At 37.5% G+C, this 17460-nt stretch overlaps 2 protein-coding genes across 2 annotated transcripts; one reads left to right on the forward strand and one right to left on the reverse strand.

The window, feature by feature from the left end:
- Positions 1-250: 250 nt before the first annotated feature.
- B0T23DRAFT_409617 (uncharacterized protein) lies at positions 251-2797 on the forward strand (the record flags this gene model as incomplete). Its single annotated transcript, XM_062839374.1, has 3 exons — positions 251-550; positions 994-1074; positions 1508-2797. Exons 1-3 carry the CDS (start codon positions 476-478, stop codon positions 2795-2797), a joined length of 1446 nt encoding a protein of 481 aa, XP_062697320.1. The 5' UTR covers positions 251-475.
- Positions 2798-2891: 94 nt separating this feature from the next.
- Positions 2892-6762, reverse strand: B0T23DRAFT_370496 (SAC1 family phosphatidylinositol-3-phosphatase). Its single transcript, XM_062836601.1, has 3 exons — positions 6060-6762; positions 4169-5999; positions 2892-4109 (listed from the first exon to the last, which is right to left on the reverse strand). Exons 1-3 carry the CDS (start codon positions 6262-6264, stop codon positions 3119-3121), a joined length of 3027 nt encoding a protein of 1008 aa, XP_062697321.1. The 5' UTR covers positions 6265-6762; the 3' UTR covers positions 2892-3118.
- Between the last annotated feature and the right edge of the window lie 10698 nt (positions 6763-17460).

Consider the following 17460-nt stretch of genomic DNA (forward strand, 5'->3'; position numbering starts at 1 on the left):
CCAACATTCTACATTGGAACTTTGCCTTCTTTGGGCCGTTTCGTCCCAAGAGTATTAGTGTACACTAGACCGAAACGAATACACAATGCTTCCTCCCTAGCATCGGAGCCCAGTGTGAAGCGCTTTGGTGGGTTACTTTTTTTTTCCTTTTTGATAATCGCTTGCGTCACTTAAGAGTGCCACTCACCGGGGTAAAAGCCGGAGATCTCGACTGAATGGCGGGCAACTTTGCCGCGATAAGAAAGGGACGCTGGGATGTAACCTCCGACTCTTGTCTTTGCCCTTGCCATTTCTGTTTCCCGTGCCATCCGCCATCCGCAACAACTGGGTCCAAGCACACACTCTTCAATCCCAAGCGGCGAACTGTCTCGATCGCTCTCAGACCTCGCTTTGTTACCTTGGAGAACCGGTGCTCCCGGTATGAGACGGGAACCTTCGGTGGCCGGAACATGGATCGATCAAAGCCACAGAAGCCATGCCGTTCCAGGTGCCTGATGATTCCACATTGTTTTCCAGAAACGGTTATTGTATGGCTGCGCTCGGCTGCGTTGTAAGTCGGGATAAGCCATGCATTTGATGGAGTTGAGATCACACGTCCCTTGCGCAATGAAAGCAGGTACGACAAATCCTCATCCCGTATCAGATCTTCCATCCCATGAGTCGAGGATCAATATCCGAGTACTATTTTTTCGTCTTTTTTTGGTCTGTTCTTTCATCCAGATCCCTCACCGATCGTCATAGGCGATATCGCCATCAAAAGGCTGCGAGAACGGCGACACCCTTGACTCGAAGGACAATGATTGGCCGCTTGTTGGGGCTTCGGATTTATCAAGCAATTGAACCCTCAATAAGTATGGATCCCGTCTCCACGAGGTTCTGCTCCCCCACGGACATAACGAGCGGAATGAGAGAGTTCTTCAGCCCAGACTAGTCCGTCTTGCCACGCCTTGCATATTATTGGGCACGTCTCAGTCAGATAGAGAGAAAGAATAGGACCCTGCTCCAACGCTCTGTGCGGTGTCGAATGCGCCCAACTCAATGGAGGTCCCTGCGTCATCGGGGTCAACAAAAAGGGTATGTAGCTACCTACGTCAGAGGAGCAGAGGGAACAAGTCTCAGGGTTAGGGTGACGATAAGATTGTTTTCCCGATAAGATAAACAGGTAATTTTGGCGGGGTTAGGTAGGTAGAGCTGGAAGCCGCTTGGTTCCTGCAAAGTGAATGTACGGTAGCTGCACTCGTCGATGCCGCCGGCATTTGATATGGAGATATTAACAAACTTACACTTCAAGGGTTGCCAAATTCGAACGTGTGAAAAACTAATATCAACCATAACAACATTTTTTTTCTAAGAAAAAGAAAAACAGAGTCGATAACGCTTACTGAAAATGGTTCATGGAAATTGTGCCGCCAAAGGCAATGGTAAAGGCAATCACGGCGGAGGATCTCGTAGACCCTCATCCCACAGATCTCGAAAATGCAATCTCAACCGCAACAACAACCAACAGAGACGACCGCAGCAGGCCAATCAACAGCAGGAGTCGATCAAGGAAGAAGTTGAAGACGAAAGACACGAGCCTTTCCCGGTGCTCGACAAGAAACACCAGCAAATCATTCTCAATATCTTTAGAGATACTTTCTCCGATGTCCTCTTTTCCGACACTTTCACCTCCACTCTCCAGGCCGTGAAGCAGGCCCTCTATGAGCGCGAGTTCGCAAAGGCGTTTGGTGATCCCGAGTACCTGGCGGTGTATGCCGCTCGCTGGAGCCCCACGAGGGCGTTGTGCTATTCTTCCATCTTGGGTGGGATTAGGAGACATTTGGATTCTATCATTGTTGAGGAGGAGGAGACCGAGGCTACCCCAGAAGGAGAACAAAAACAGGAAGAAGAAACCGAAACACCAAAAGACAACACAGAAGAAGAATCTCTCGCCTCTCAAACCGCCAACCTTTCCCTCTCCCCTCCTCAAAGAACAACTCCCAAACTCAACATCCTAAGCATAGGCGGCGGTCCAGCCGAGCTCGTCGCCCTCGGTTCCTTCCTCAACCAACAATCTTCTTCCCAGTCCTCTCCTTCCTTCTCCCCCGCTCTATCAGGATCCATAACTCTCCTCGACTCCGCCCCCTACTCTCCCCTGCTGTCCGCTCTCCAAACCTCCCTAACCTCCACCCCTCCCATCTCCAAGTACGCCAGCGCCGCAGCCAAGGCCGCCAACGTCCCGCTCCTGAGCCCCGCCTCGCGGATCTCGTCCAACTTTTTCCAGCATGATGCGCTAGACCTGGGGAAGGAAGGGTTTCTCGGCCTGTTGGTGGGGGACACGGAGAAGAAGGATGTGCTGCGTCCGACGTTGGTGACATTACTCTTCACCCTCAACGAACTCTTCACCTCCTCGGGCATCGGCAAAACCACGCGTTTCCTTCTGGACTTGACCGCCTCCCTTTCTCTCGGATCGCTCCTGTTGGTAGTCGACAGCCCGGGCTCTTACTCGGAGACGACACTGGGAAAAGAAGAGAAGAGATACCCGATGGCGTGGCTTCTGGATCGGGTGCTTTTGGCCACTGACAAACACGGCAGAGCAACGGCGGTAGTGGAGGGCAGGAAGTGGAGGAAATTGGAGACGAGAAAGTCGAGTTGGTTTAGGTTGGCGGAGGGGAGAGGGGGCGAACTGGGACTGGATTATCCGATTGGGTTGGAGAATATGAGATATCAGTTGCATTTGTATCGATTGGTGGATGAGAATGCGCCTGAGGAGGAGGAGGAAGGGGGGGAGGGGAGTGAGGGGAGTGATGAGGAGTGATGGGGATGGTGAGGTGGGCCGGTCAGTGTATGAGAAAATGGGAATGTATTTGGAAGGAAAAGTACTGGTGGTTAACTCAATGGTCGGCATTCAGGGAGTTTCAAAAGATTATCGTGTTGGTATGTTATGATATCTAATTATTCTGCCCGTGTCTTCGTGAACTGGATATCCTTCGAACAACCCATCCTTTCGCAACAACGAAAAAGTAAAAAGAGAAAAAAAGGTATCCGGTACAATTAGAGTATGTATGCTTCATCGCGCCCACGTTAATCTCCAACACCATCGCTAACAACCCATGGGCCAATAATATACCGTACGTCGTTAAGCCCAGACCATCTTCTTGAGAGAATGTCCCAGTTGCTCCAGCAACCCGGTATTCTTCTTCGCATCAGCTAGAGAGATGATGTCCCCCTTCTCGATCAGTCCGGACTCCTCATCCTTCTTGGACTGAAGCTTAGGCTGGCTCCTTATCGCAAGTCTCTCGATCTCGGAGGCAATAAGAATGACTTGCTGCATTTCGGAGAGTCTCGTGATCGCCCCAGGCTCATCTTCTTTACTCTTGGCCATGGGATCAGCCGCCGAAGTGATGCTGTGCAGCGCCTTGAGAGCAATCTTGCGTGCCTGTGGTTCTTGAGAACGGGGAGCGAAGAACCCGGCGATGCCCTCAGCAATGCCAGCTATCGGTGCTGCGACAGGTGCCGGCTTTTCTTCGGAGGCAGCAGCAGCAGCAGCAGCTTCCTTCGCCGCTTGAGGTTCCTGTTCTGCGGCATCGATACCAGAGGTAGGCTCACGGCCCATCTTGGATGCATCAGACACCGAGGTAGTAAGTGACCGCGTGTTGACTCGGGTGATGTCTGTGACGCCAGGATTGTACTCGACAATGAGTCCTACGTTACGCATCTCATCGACCTGGGCTGCTGAGATTGTTGATGTGATGTACGTGCCAAACTTAATCTTCGTAACGTGGGCCAAGTCGACGCGTTCGAACGAGGATACCTTGTCGAGGTTCCAGTCGAACCTGCAAAGATACAGGGCCTTGTCAGTGAGCAAAAGGACTGCTTCTTCGAATGAAGAAGAGCGGACAGTATCGGGCACATTTGGTGTCAGGAGAGTCCAGCCACCTATGAACTCTTCGGACTCATCCGCAATGACGCGCTTGTGCGAAAGTTCGATGGCCTGCTCCCGCAGTTTCTGCATTGATATTGCGGGATCCTTGGTCATCATGTTGGCCTCGAATTCCGCAAAGACTAGGGAGGTCACATTGCCCAGGAGAAAATCGATCGTTGTCTGGAGGAAGAAATCGTTGAACATGCTAGCACAGGGCAGTAAGTATATCTCCTTGGTGTCATGATTTCAGAACTTCTACCATACCCATTGAACAACCGAGTCAGAGATAGCCCTGCATCGGTCAAAGCTCCGCGATAGTTTCTCTTGCGAGTTCGCGTATAGTCACCCTTCATTGCGCCCGTGGACGCATACTGCTTCGAGATTGCATCTCCGTTGTCAGCCCAAAGAGTATTGAACCAAGCGTTCTCCTGGTCCTTTTGCAGGTTCATGTCGAAGCCCAGCTCCTTGAGCTGCATGTCAAGCATGTATTTGGCAAAAGAGCTTTGGCAAACGTTGGTACGGTCAAGGCAGTCCATACAGTTGGTTCTGAAAGCACCGAGCTGTTGGGTTTCAACCTTGTCATTCACCATGACTGTGCTTCCCCATTTCTCAAGTCTGGGCCCCAAAATGTCCAAGAGAACAGTCACGTTTTCAAACTTCATCCCGCGACAGACATGATGGAAGTCAAACCACTCGAAAGCGATTTGTTCATCCTCAGGCCTTGACTCTTCCTCGTTGAGTCGCTTGATATTTTCTTCGTATCGCTGTCCTATTGGCGCTTCAACGCCATGCTTTTCCACAAGGTTGACGCACTGTATCAATCCGTACTTCTGCCTGAGCCATTCGAAATGCTTCTTCAGTGCCGCGTAGTTGGTGTCGGGTGAATGCTGTAGTACTGGTGCAGGCTTCAGTGAATAGGGAGACTGGGAGAAGAACATAGGGAAGCTTCCCCTAATTTGAACAAAGGAGTAGATCTTGGCATCAGGGATAGATGTTCCTTCAGCAGGCGACAGGATTTGCTCGGATTCCACACAATTGGCAACATTGCCACCCTCGTCAATACCGCGACGGAGGTAACGCAGTCCTGCTCTCTTGGTTGACCTCCTGGAAATTACCGTGATGTCAAACCTTTTCTCCGTGGGATGGGTTTCTTCAGAGCCGACCCCCGCATTGATGGAAGCTGGACTGGCCGCAGCTTTGTTGTCACCATCCAAGTCCTTGAGCTCGAGTGAGTCCTTAGCAGCATCGTCAACCTGTGGCGGATTGCTATCGACAGTGAAGGTACGCTGACCTACAAAACCCTGCATAAGGGGTAGAGTCAGGGAGTCCACACCAGCGTCGATAAAAGGCTTCATGACGTTCTTGTTCCAGAAGAATGTGGGGTCGACATGGTTAACCAGCGGTATGAGGGGCGTAGAAGGAGGCGCCGGGTTGGCTGCGCTACGGGTGATATCGTAGTCGTACGAGAAGTAAAAAGTGCGACTCGAGCCAAACAGGATTTGGGTGGTCCGTAACAGCTTTGGCAACAGGCTCACTGCAGCCGAATCATCCTCGACGGCGTCACTCGGCAAGGGAAACTTGCGAGGGACACGCTTTGCAGCATCCGAGCCCTTCTTGGCTTCGGTTTTGCTGGCATTGGCCCTTTCGAGTTGTTCTGCGCTGAGGCCCATGTTCCTCTTCTGATCCATAGTCCAACCTGAGCGACTAAACCAGCTTTTTGCAAAACGACCATAGCTTCCACGACGTGTGATGACATCCTGTGCGATACTGCTACGCGATATGGCGCTGGGGCCTGTTTCTCCTGACGAATCCTCTCCCTCTGTGTGATCCAGGACATCGTCGATGGCCTCATCGTTGCTCCCTGAATCTCGCGGGGCGTCATCCTCGCTCGCGGTATCATCGTCCGAGTGAGCTGCCTCACGGTTGCTGAGGGCTAGCGCGGTCTTGGCTACTGCCTCGGCGGCATCGTTCTGCGAAGTACACGGCGTAAGGGCGACTTCGGTTACGACATAGATGGGTTGACCGCGAATCTGGGCGACTTGCTGGCGGCCGGTAATAGAGATGAGGTAGCTGTATCGAAAGACGGTAAGGATACCTGTAAGAAATCAGTCACAACGTCGCAAAGAGTCCCCGAGCTAGGTACGCAAAGACTGACCAACAATTCCAAAAGCTTCGAAGGAGGAGTCGGGGCTCGATAGTTCAGGTACCGAATCTCTCGAAGTTTGCGATACCGAGGCAGTGCCGTACTTGATCTTGATCAGAGGTGAAGTGCGTTGCTGATCTTTCTTGGAGTGGAGAGGTTGTAGAACAAGGCCGTCAACAGCAGCGCAAATCAGCACCTTTCGCGCGAGACCCGGCATTTTGATTCGGTTATGCTTCTACTCATGAAGTTGGTACTCGCCGCGTTTCTAGGTCCTTGTGTGTTTCTGTCCAAGGTTGAACTCGGATACCCAAACACAGCAGAAAAGGGAGCGATGTGCAGGGAGTCGATTGTCGAGAAGAAGCGACGTATTGAATGGAAGAATTTGGAACTTGGGTTAAGTTGTCTTTCAGCCGAAACTTGGGATGACACTCGAGATAGGAGGGTCTGGGATACAATTTCAAAGTTTGGGAGAAAAGAGGAACGGGATCACTGTCCCGTCGGTTTGGGTTGGATACAGCCGCCCTGGGTTCGGGCAGTTCCTGGGTCATCCCTCGCTCATCGAGTGTCGAAAAGTGACTGGTGCCAATGATGTCGGGTCCTGACAGGGCGTGGGGCACACATGCGCGTCGCATGGAACCCGACGTCATTTCCTCTCTTTCCAGCCAGGGGCGTTAGTCTGAAGGTTGACTCCATGTCAATGACTGGGGCATGCAACCTGTGATATATTCTATAGAATCTAAAGTACTACACAAAATGTATGATGCACTAGCTATATATATAGGGTATAGAGTACAGGGTACGCCTGCCTCACATGTGCATGCTTAGTAAACTCTAACAATACCCCCCAAAAAGATCAAAATGCGACGTCCTCGTCGCCGTCGAATCTAACTCCTCATTGAAAGGAGTTTAACTAAGCATGCTTGCGTCAACATTCGTCTTTAATTATTAATATCTATTTTGTATATTGGGCATTACCGCTCCTAATGCTTTATAACTATATATGCCACTTCCCTTAATACAAACCCGTTTCAATATAGCCTATCTTCGTATTTCCTTACGGTTTTAATATTAATATCTTTAGTTTTCCGTTACTTATGATATTCTAGTCCTAATCCTTTATACGCTATTAGATATTTCTTTCTTTTACTATTATGGGCTATTATACTATATAGGTAATCCTTAAAGCGGATTTATTCGAAGCGAGGTAGTTATCGACCGAAAATATCTATAGGAGGCGCTAGCTTAAAGTAATCGATACTAATAACTAGGTGAATTTTCTAGTTCTTTAGTAAATTGAATTAATACGCCGATTACCCGACTTTCTTAATAACTTTAAATAGTCCAACGAATTACTATCCTAACTTCTTTCTTAATATTGCCGCCTTTGGGACGACGTACCCGTAGTATAGCCTCAATATAACTTTATCTCTAACTTTAAAGAATTTAAGTAACCTTCTTCGATTAAAATACTCTTTTATAGTTATAGCCGATATAGTAATAATATTATTAATTGCAATCCTAGTAATAGGTAGTAGTAGTATTTAGGTTTGATTCTTTTTTATAAAAAGATTAACGACAATATTCAGGGTAAATCCTATAATCGCCTTACTGGGGGTGATACCGGTTACCGCGGTTCGGGTATTATTAATACTGAAAATTAAGAAAGGAAACGCTATCGACTATAGGCTTAGATCCTTTAATACATTAATATAGTACCTTAATATTAATTTAATAACGAAATTTATATATTTATTTTAATCGTTTATTTAAGGATAATAGGCAGTACTATATAGTAAAATTGTACCTAATCGTTTAAATAGAGTTTTTTAGAAAGCCAACAAAAATTTTGAATTTCTATTACTAATAATAATTTTAAGTAATCCCCAATTTATAATAAATAATTAATTTAAGAAGGTTATTACCTATTCTCTTGCGGTCTATATTAATTTTCCCAGGATAACGTTCATTACTTTATTGAACTTATAGGTTATTAATAGAGCAGCGTTAAAATTGTCCGGCTTAAGCGACTTCGGGAGCCCTATAATAAAATTAATTATAATTATATAGAATGGATAGGGGGGTCCGAAGATGGGTTATAAACTTCTATATATTTTATAGCGTTTAATTTCGAAAATGCGGTATTCCGGGCAATTTATTAAGTATTGCCGGAGTAATTTAGTACCGTTTATAATGAAGTAGAAAAGTAAATATTCGCTGATCTTAGTATAACTATAATAATTCCCGAAATAAATAGAGTTGAAAATTTCTTTAATATAAAAGCGTAGGATATATAGTCGGTCGGGATTCCCTTTAATAACCCGTTATAAGAGACCGTCTTTAATAATAAACGGCAATTATATTTAGTTCCATATATCTAAGCGTTTATTATTAAAGATTAACCGTTTAATCCGGGCTAGTTTCGGGTCTTCGTTGTATCCGTTGATGAGTCTTTAATAGAAATCTAGCGCTATTTATATTAATATATAGCCCTTGGCTAACGGTTAGCCGAATTGAGGATCTTCTATATCTTTAGTTAACGCTAAGCGTATTAATAGTAGGGCATTAAAGTACGCTTCCCAATATAATTAATTTACTTCTATCGTAAAGAATGCCCAGTGTTCGTTTCGATTATTAAGCAGGACCTTAAGTCTACCGGGGGCCTTAAGGTCGTTATTGGGGCTAGGATCGGCCAGTAGGCGAAATAGCGCGTCCGGCATAATGTAATATTTACTAGGTTTATAAACTATTTATAATTTATACCGATTAATATATTTAAGGGCGTAGATTAGTTTTTTATTATTTATACTAATAATTATAGTATTAGTAATATCAAATTGCTGTTGAAGGCTAAATATAGTCTAATGATCCGTAAAGACGACGGGTACTTTTTTAATAATTTATAATTATTAACGGGTCTTTTTAATTATCTATATATAGCCTAGGATTTCTATTTCTATTAGCTAATATTTATATTCCACCCTAAATAGAGTCTAACTTAGGAAGGTAACTAATTAAATTATTATACAGGGTGGGTATACGATAATTATTAATCTATCTTTACTTATAATTTTAGGAATAACTTAATTATTAATATAGTAAACCTATATATTAATACTGTTAGGAGGCTAAGAGCTCGTACATAGAGGCACCTCAGCGGCTACTACTCCGCTTCGTCAACGGAAGCGTAGGATCATTTACAATAACGCCCATATCGGGTCGGACCCGCGGGAAGGATAATCCAGCACCGCGCTAAAGCGCTAGACTAATATAAGGCTCTATAATATTCGTTAGCAGAAGAACAGAATTTACACAGGTATAAAAGAGGTTCAACGGAGCGTATCTCATTATAATTAGTAATTATTAATATATCTTTAAATTAACCCCTAACTTACTATCCTCTATATATAGCCACGACCGTAATTACCTCAACCTACCTTTCACCTACGTTCCTAACAAATTAATAACTCTTCCTCTAGGAATTAAACTAATACTATTAAAATACACACATATAACGGCCGGTCTATCTCTTATACCGCCGAAGTTACTCCTTATTCTTCTCGTACTACTACCCCTGTAGTTATTATAATTAAAACGACCTAACCTCCTCCGCTCTTATTATAATAATACTAACCTATTATAGAATTTATTGAAGAAAATAGTAATAAAAACTACCCCCTTACGCCGCCCTGGACTCTCCGTTCGTATCCCCAAACCTCGGAAGCTAATAAATTCGTATATAAATAATAATTATTCGAATTTTAATTCGCCGCAATCAAACTCCTCCTCAATTACCTCCCCTCACACATATCCCAACAAGAATAATTTACATTCGTAGGCCTCGCCGAATAAAATTTAATAAAAAACTACCCCCCTATCCCTACCGGATTCTATTACTAAAACTACCTCTTCTATAACTAAATTCGTATTTCTACTATATCTCCCCTTACTACCCCTTTATCGACGGTTATTACTGCAATTACTCCTTTAATAACCGCGGCTATACTAGCCTATACTAAATACTATCCTAAATATAATATTACTAAATTTACTAGCGAAAATTTCTTATAATTGCGGAACTACCTCTATAATATTAATATATATTTTCAAAAATACCCCTATACTTCCCTCTCGTTCGCCATTAACTATATTAAAAACAATCCTAAAAATACATAAATTAAACATATATTAACTCTCTATAATAAACCTAAATATAATATTATTTATAATACGCTTATATAGAGCAACCTCCGTACCTTCTTAGAAACTGAATATAATAGTAATACCCAAACTATTAAACAATCCGCTCTCAACAAACTCGAACACATACAACAAAGCACCTTAGAGACCATTCGTACCTTCTATAATTATTATCATACTGAAAAACTCAATTTATTATACAACTAACCGGAATATACTCGAATCGTTACTTAGACTAACCAATTATACCCCCTCTTTAAATAAAACGTCCTCTCAATAATTAGTATTAATATAATAAATAAAACAATAGCGTATATAGAATGGTTAAAAAGTTTAAAAAATATCGAACTATCTATATTGTATTACTAATATTAAATATCTTTAAAATATAATTTATTGTCTTCTTCGTTTTTACACCCTCTTACCTCCTTTTTAAATATCCCTTTATAATCGTCTTGTAATAATAATTCCTCTAATTTTCCCTATTACCCCCCTATTGCTTTTTAAATAAATTCTAATCTTATTTACTCCTTTTATCGTTAGAAAAGCTATACATATAGTTAATATACCTAACCGAAGCTACCGAATACCTACTATAAATATAATATAATAGGCTATTTTATAATAGTATACCCAAACTAAACTTATTATAATTACAACTAAGTCGGCTATTTAATATAGAATTGCCCTATCCCTACAAATACCCCTTTGTATAGAATAAACGCCGAACCGATTATAGTTAAAGTAGTAATTGTAACCGTTTAGGATAATATAAATAAATTGTAAATATACTTAAAAATAAAATTATTAATAAAAATTTATAGAAATTAGCAGAATATATAAAGGTTAATAAATTCAAGTACGGAGTTAAACCTAATTAATAAATATCTACTCCTATTAAATATAAAAATTAATTTAGTATTCTATTATCTTATTAACTTTTCCCTTCAATTTATTTTTATATATAGTATAACTACCTATCTTATTAAAATATATAACTCCTATAGTACTAAGCGGATAAAATAAATTATATTTACTATAATTAAATCCCCGACTATAGAAATTATCCTTAATTACTCCTAACTTTATAAATAAAACCCTAATATTAATTAATAACAATAATCATTTCAATTTCGTATCGAAACTAACAATCTCGTATTAAATATAGTACTAACGAAGGAAGTATATAATATTGCAACCGTCTTAACAAAACTATAATAAAATTTAATTCCGCTATTAAACCCTTAAGAAATAATAAGGGTAGAAGAAGGTTTCCGTCCTCCTACACACATAAATATCCTATTCGAAATCCCCTCTTCCTTAACGTCAAAGCTCGTAACCCTACCCGTCGTAATAAAATCGGCCGAATCGCTTCTAATCCCTACCCCCCTAATGAAAATTTTTCGAATAATACTCAATAGCATCTACCCTACTCTAATACCCCCTACAGAACCAATACTACCGCAACCCCTAGAATTATTAAAGGAAATAAAAAATAAACCTATTATTTCCGAATTAATTATTCCGCTAGAATATAAAGAATTCTAATTAATATTCGAAACTTTTATTATACCCCTACCCTAATATAATTAGTTAGAATATTATATTAATCTAATTAAAGGGGAATTAACGCCTTAAAAACTAATTTATACGCTAAATATTAAAGAACTAAAAATATTATATAAATAATTAACAAAAATACTCTAAAAGGGGTAAATTTATTCTTCTATTAACTTAATAAATACTCTTATTATTTTTATTCTAAAAAAAAGTAGAAAATTAAAGCTCTATATTAATTTTAAAATACTAAATAAAGTTATAAAAAAGAATCGGACGGCGTTACCCCTTATTTAAAAAATTCTAAATTGATTATCGTCGGTTAAAGTCTTTACGAAATTAAATTTAAAGGACGTATACTATAAAATTCGGATTTGAAAAGGAAATAAAAAAAAGATAACGTTTTGTATAAAGTACAAACACTATAAATTCTTAATTATACTAATAAAATTAACGAACGTACTAATAACATTTTAAGTGTATATTAATAATATATTAATAAAGTTAATAAATACTATATATATTACTTACCTTAATAATATTCTAATTTATAGTAAAAACAAAGAAAACCATATTAACTACATTAAAAAAATCCTTTAATAATTATAAAATCATAACCTTTATATAAACCTAAACAAATATAAATTTTATATAAAGCGAATATTATTTCTAAAATATATTATTTCCCTAAAAAGTATAGTGATAAATCTAAAGAGGGTAATAATAATAGCGGAATAGGAGGCTCCAACAAACATTCACAACATCCAAATCTTCCTAAAATTTATAGGATTCTATTAACGCTTCGTAATATTATATTCTAAAATAACTACACTCTTAATAAAATTACTAAAGGGGGATAAACAGAGGCCATTCGAACTTATAAAGGAAGCGGAAAAAATATTCGCAAAACTTAAAAAACAATTCTAGGAAACTCCTATATTATACTACTTCGACCTAACATTACAAATCTAAATAGAAATAGACATATTGGACTTCGTAATTGGAGCAATTTTTATACAATTATACAATAATAAATAATACCCGGTAATTTTCTTTTTGAAAAAGAAATCGCCGGAGGAAACTAAATATAGGGTTGAGGATAGAGAATTATTAACAATCGTAGGAGTATTAAAGGTATAGAAGTAATACCTATTATATATAAATAAACCGTTCTTAATAATTATAAATTATTTAAACTTATAATATTTTTAAAAAAAGGAGTAGGCTAGTATAAAGTAAAATTAATAAACATTAAAATTAGCAACGTATAACTTTAAAATTAAATATCGTCCAAAAAAATTAAATCTAGTAAATAAATTATTGAAGAAACTACAATTATAAAAAGAAGAATAGAAAACAAGGGGCGACTACCTATTAATAAAAATTATCGAAAGGAATAAAGAGAAGGGTCGGACGATAAAGGAAAATCGAATAGTAAGGGCGTTAATAAAATAAATAATTTTAATTAAAAAAGAAACTTAAAGGATAGTAATAAAAGAAAAGGAATAGTAATAAAATATAAATAAAATAAAAAAAAATTAAGCATTAGAGGACGAAAAGATTGAATTGCAAAAAAAAAAATAGAATTTGTAAGGGGAGGGCGAACTAAATAGGAAGGAGAGGAAATGAAAAGGAATTAAAAATAATAGTAAAAAAAATGGGGTAGTAAAAAAGAAAATAAAATTCGCGAACGAAGCCACCGCTAAATTAAAAAGGGAAGATAAAAGTATTATTATAAGAAATATAGGCGGGTATACAATAGTAGCGAGAATATAAAAGGACGAAGAGCAACTACTACTATTAGGATAATAATTATTAGAAGTATAAAAGAAGAACCTATTTATTATTAAAAAAATATAAAAGAATAGCGAAAGGAAGAAACGGGTAAAAAATTAAAAAATAGGGGAAAATGGAACTCTACAATATTAATACTAAATCTACGTCCCGGAACAGATATAGGCCAAACTACTCCACACCTACCATAATACAACAATAATAGGATACCTAAACCAAAAGAAAATATTAAAGTATATTAATTAATTCTATTATTAACCTACTATTGTAACTAATATTAAATTATATATCTATAAATATCCAACGTACTAAAAGGCCAAACCTTACAACTACTAACTATATAGACTATTAGGGTCGTTACCTATCCCTACTATCCCCTAATAAAACATCTCGTACAACTTTATTACCGGAATATTAAAATCATTCGACCCTATATCTAATCGGACCTACAATATAATCCTCATTATTATCGACCGCTTCACTAAATACACCTTATACATCCCCACGCAAAAGACAATCAATGTTCAACAATTTATATTCTTCTTTTAATAAAACGTCTTTTAATAATTTAGCCTCCTGGATTTAATTATATTAAATAAAAATAGCCTTTTTACAAACCAATTTTAAAAAACTTACTACAAACTCCTAAATATTCGTAAACGCCTCAATACAACCTAATACCCCTAAACGGACGAATAAATAAAAAGACAAAACTAGAATTTAAAATTATACTTCCAAATCTTCTATAACATAGAATAAATCAATTAGGCCGAAAAAATTACACTAGTATAATAAATATACAACAATCATTTCCACACCACTATTAAAAAATCCCCCTCAAAACTACTCTTCGAATATTATCTTTAGAAACTAATAGACCTAGAATAAGGGCGAAGGATAATCCTTCTAATAATAACCACCAATTAGATCGACAAACTATTTTATAGACAGTTAAAAGTCGTAGCGGCCTTAGAGGTTATTAACTAGGGGTATACGAAATAATATAATAAAGTTTAGAAATTAAAGGAGTTTAATATCGGAAATTAGATTTTACTTAATACAAAACACATTAAATAACACCGCCCAAGTACCAAATTAGCAAACAAATTTTTAAAACCCTTCTAAATTACTAAAATTATCGGAAAAAAAAAAATAGTATACCAACTCGCACTCTCCGTATATTACTAAATCTACCTAATATTCCTTATTATTCTATTAAAGCCGTACTATAAGAATCCCGCTACAATAGCACTACAAAAGGAAATTATAAATATCAAGGAAGATAATATTTAATACAAAATCGAAGTAATTATAAAATATTATAAATCTAGTCACTAACGTTAATTCTAAATTAAATAGAAAGAATATCTAAATAACGAGAATTTATAAATTTTATAAAAGGATATAAATTACCCAAACCTTCTCAAAGAATACAAGACTAGAGAGATACAATAGCAGTATACTAACGGCGGGCTAACCATTAAATTAATAAGGGTTAATTAAATAGTAGGAGGAGAATAATAATTATTTAGAAATCTAAAGCAAAAATACAAAATATAAACGTAAAATACAAAACATAAATGCAAAACGCAAATGTAAAACACAAAACGCAAATATAAAACATAAATGTAAAATATAAATGTAAAACGCAAGACGTAGACGTAAAACGTAAATATAAAACGCAAAATGCAAACGTAAAACGTAAACGTAAAACATAAAACATAGACGCAAAACGCAGACGTAAAATACAAAACACAAACGTAAAATATAAATGTAAAATATAGATGTGAAATGTAAAGTAGGGATATAAAAATAAAAATATAAAGTAGAGATATAAAGTAGAAACGTTAAAAAAAATAAATAATAAAAAGGGAAAGTAATTTAATTTAATGTAAGATACTAATAAAGCGCTAAATAGAATATAACCCGCATTTTCTATTATCGCCCTAAACAAAAAAATCCTTAATAGCGCCCGCTATTATTAATATAAAATTAAAACCCACAACCTTAAAAGGAATACTCCTATACACTACCGTACTTATTAATAATATTCGTAAATACTACCTTATACTATCTACTTATAATCCTTCCTCGCAAATTCTAATAACTTATTTAATTTCCTATTTATAAACGCTAATCTCCTATTAACTATTTAATATTAAGGACCCTAACCGCAATTAAAGGAAGGAGTAATACGAATAAGAAAATTCGGCGCAAAAATATTTATAGGAAAGCCGCTATTACTAGTAATAAAACTACTAATAAGGGCCACCGGATTGATATTAATATTAATATTACTAATATTATAGTAGCCAAATTTCGAATAACCCTCACAATCGAAATTCCTAGTTCGGAACATACCAAATAATATCGTAGGGAGACTATTATTAATAAAGCACACCTATATCGCAATCTAAAACGCCGCTACGGACTAATATAACTATTATAAGAAGGGGGTAAATAGGGGGCTACTAGTATTAATAAAGCGTATAATCTCGGCTATTATATCCTATATATTATTCTGGAGGTTATAAATACCGTAAGGGACTTCGAGTATATAGCGGCGCAGCGATAGCGAATACTGCGATCTCTTGTTGAACTCTGGAAGGAGAAGACGTCAGTAAAAAAAAAAAAAAAAAAAAAAAAAAAAAAAAAAAAAAAAAAAAAAAAAAATAGGGGAGATAATAAGGGGAAGATAGCGTACCTTTAATCTAGCAGGTATGCGTGTTAATTAAATAAAGTACTTCGCGCAGGTTTAAAACTAGGGCGCTAATGAACGTTTAAATTAAAGTAACGCTATATTTTAAATAAATAAGGGGGCGGATATTACTAAAAGACGGGAAAAGAACAGTCGATTAAAGGTTAATTACGGGCGTAAGGCGAAAGGAAGGAAAGGACGGGGTAAAAAAGAAGAAAATAGGGAGGAAAAACGAATATATTAATCGGATTTATAAGGGAGATAGGGATTGGTACGCAGGTATACAGCAGAGACACGCACGTCCATAATAAAGGACGGCTTAAATAAAGGGGCAAACAAAATAGTTACGGAATTAGAGAAGGGGGTAATAGATATAATTATAAAAATAAAAATAGGAGGAAGAAAAAAGGAGAAGTAAAGAAGGTAGGTAAAAGGAATATTATATAAGTAAGGGAAGAAGTCCCTATACAAATATAAATTAAAATAAATAAATATAATTTAAAGTAGGCGAATATAAGATAATGTAGGGTAAATAGAACGTTAAATAATTATATAAACGGTAAAAGGGGGTAAATAAAAGGATAAAACGAAGATAATAGCTAAAAGGGGAAAAATAGGACGAATAAATAATAACGACAGCTGTAAGAAGGTAGGAGGGAAAAGCGGAAAATAGGAAAATACATACTTCGGACTATAATAAAAAGAATAAAGAAAGTAATTAAAAATTATACTATTAAAAAAGAAAGAATAATATAAAAAATAAGGCGAAGGTAATAGGAAGGTAATAAAGAAAGAACAATGTGGGTAAAGGAGGTTTATAGAGGAAGTAATATATAAAATTATAAAAAGTAAGGGATGGAAACGAAAGTCCCAAAGATAGAACTTATAAAGAGGGGGATCGCATCTAGGCATTATAACAAATCGCAATAAGCATAAATAATAAAAAATAACCTACAAAAAGAACTTCGGGTTTTAATTATATAGGTATTCTAAAATAAATGTAAATAATAGAAGGTACCCAATAAAAGTATTAAACCGCGCCGCAAATACAAATAATAGAAAATATCTAAGGAGAGGAACTATAGAACATAATCACATTAACATCCTAAAATACTTATTAATACTCTTAAATTTAAAATAGCACTCTTTGTTAAATAAAACGAAACT

This window comes from Neurospora hispaniola, assembly GCF_033458365.1.
Source record: "Neurospora hispaniola strain FGSC 10403 chromosome Unknown B0T23scaffold_1, whole genome shotgun sequence".
NCBI lineage: Eukaryota > Fungi > Ascomycota > Sordariomycetes > Sordariales > Sordariaceae > Neurospora > Neurospora hispaniola.

Excerpts from the sequence above, each read along its gene's own strand:
- B0T23DRAFT_370496 (XM_062836601.1), bottom strand. The coding sequence starts at position 6,264 with ATGCCGGGTCTCGCGCGAAAGGTGCTGATTTGCGCTGCTGTTGACGGC. Across the intron at positions 6,000-6,059 it reads CGAAGCTTTTGGAATTGTTG|GTATCCTTACCGTCTTTCGA; the intron begins GTCAGTCTTTGC and ends GATTTCTTACAG. Across the intron at positions 4,110-4,168 it reads CTGACTCGGTTGTTCAATGG|CATGTTCAACGATTTCTTCC; the intron begins GTATGGTAGAAG and ends GCCCTGTGCTAG.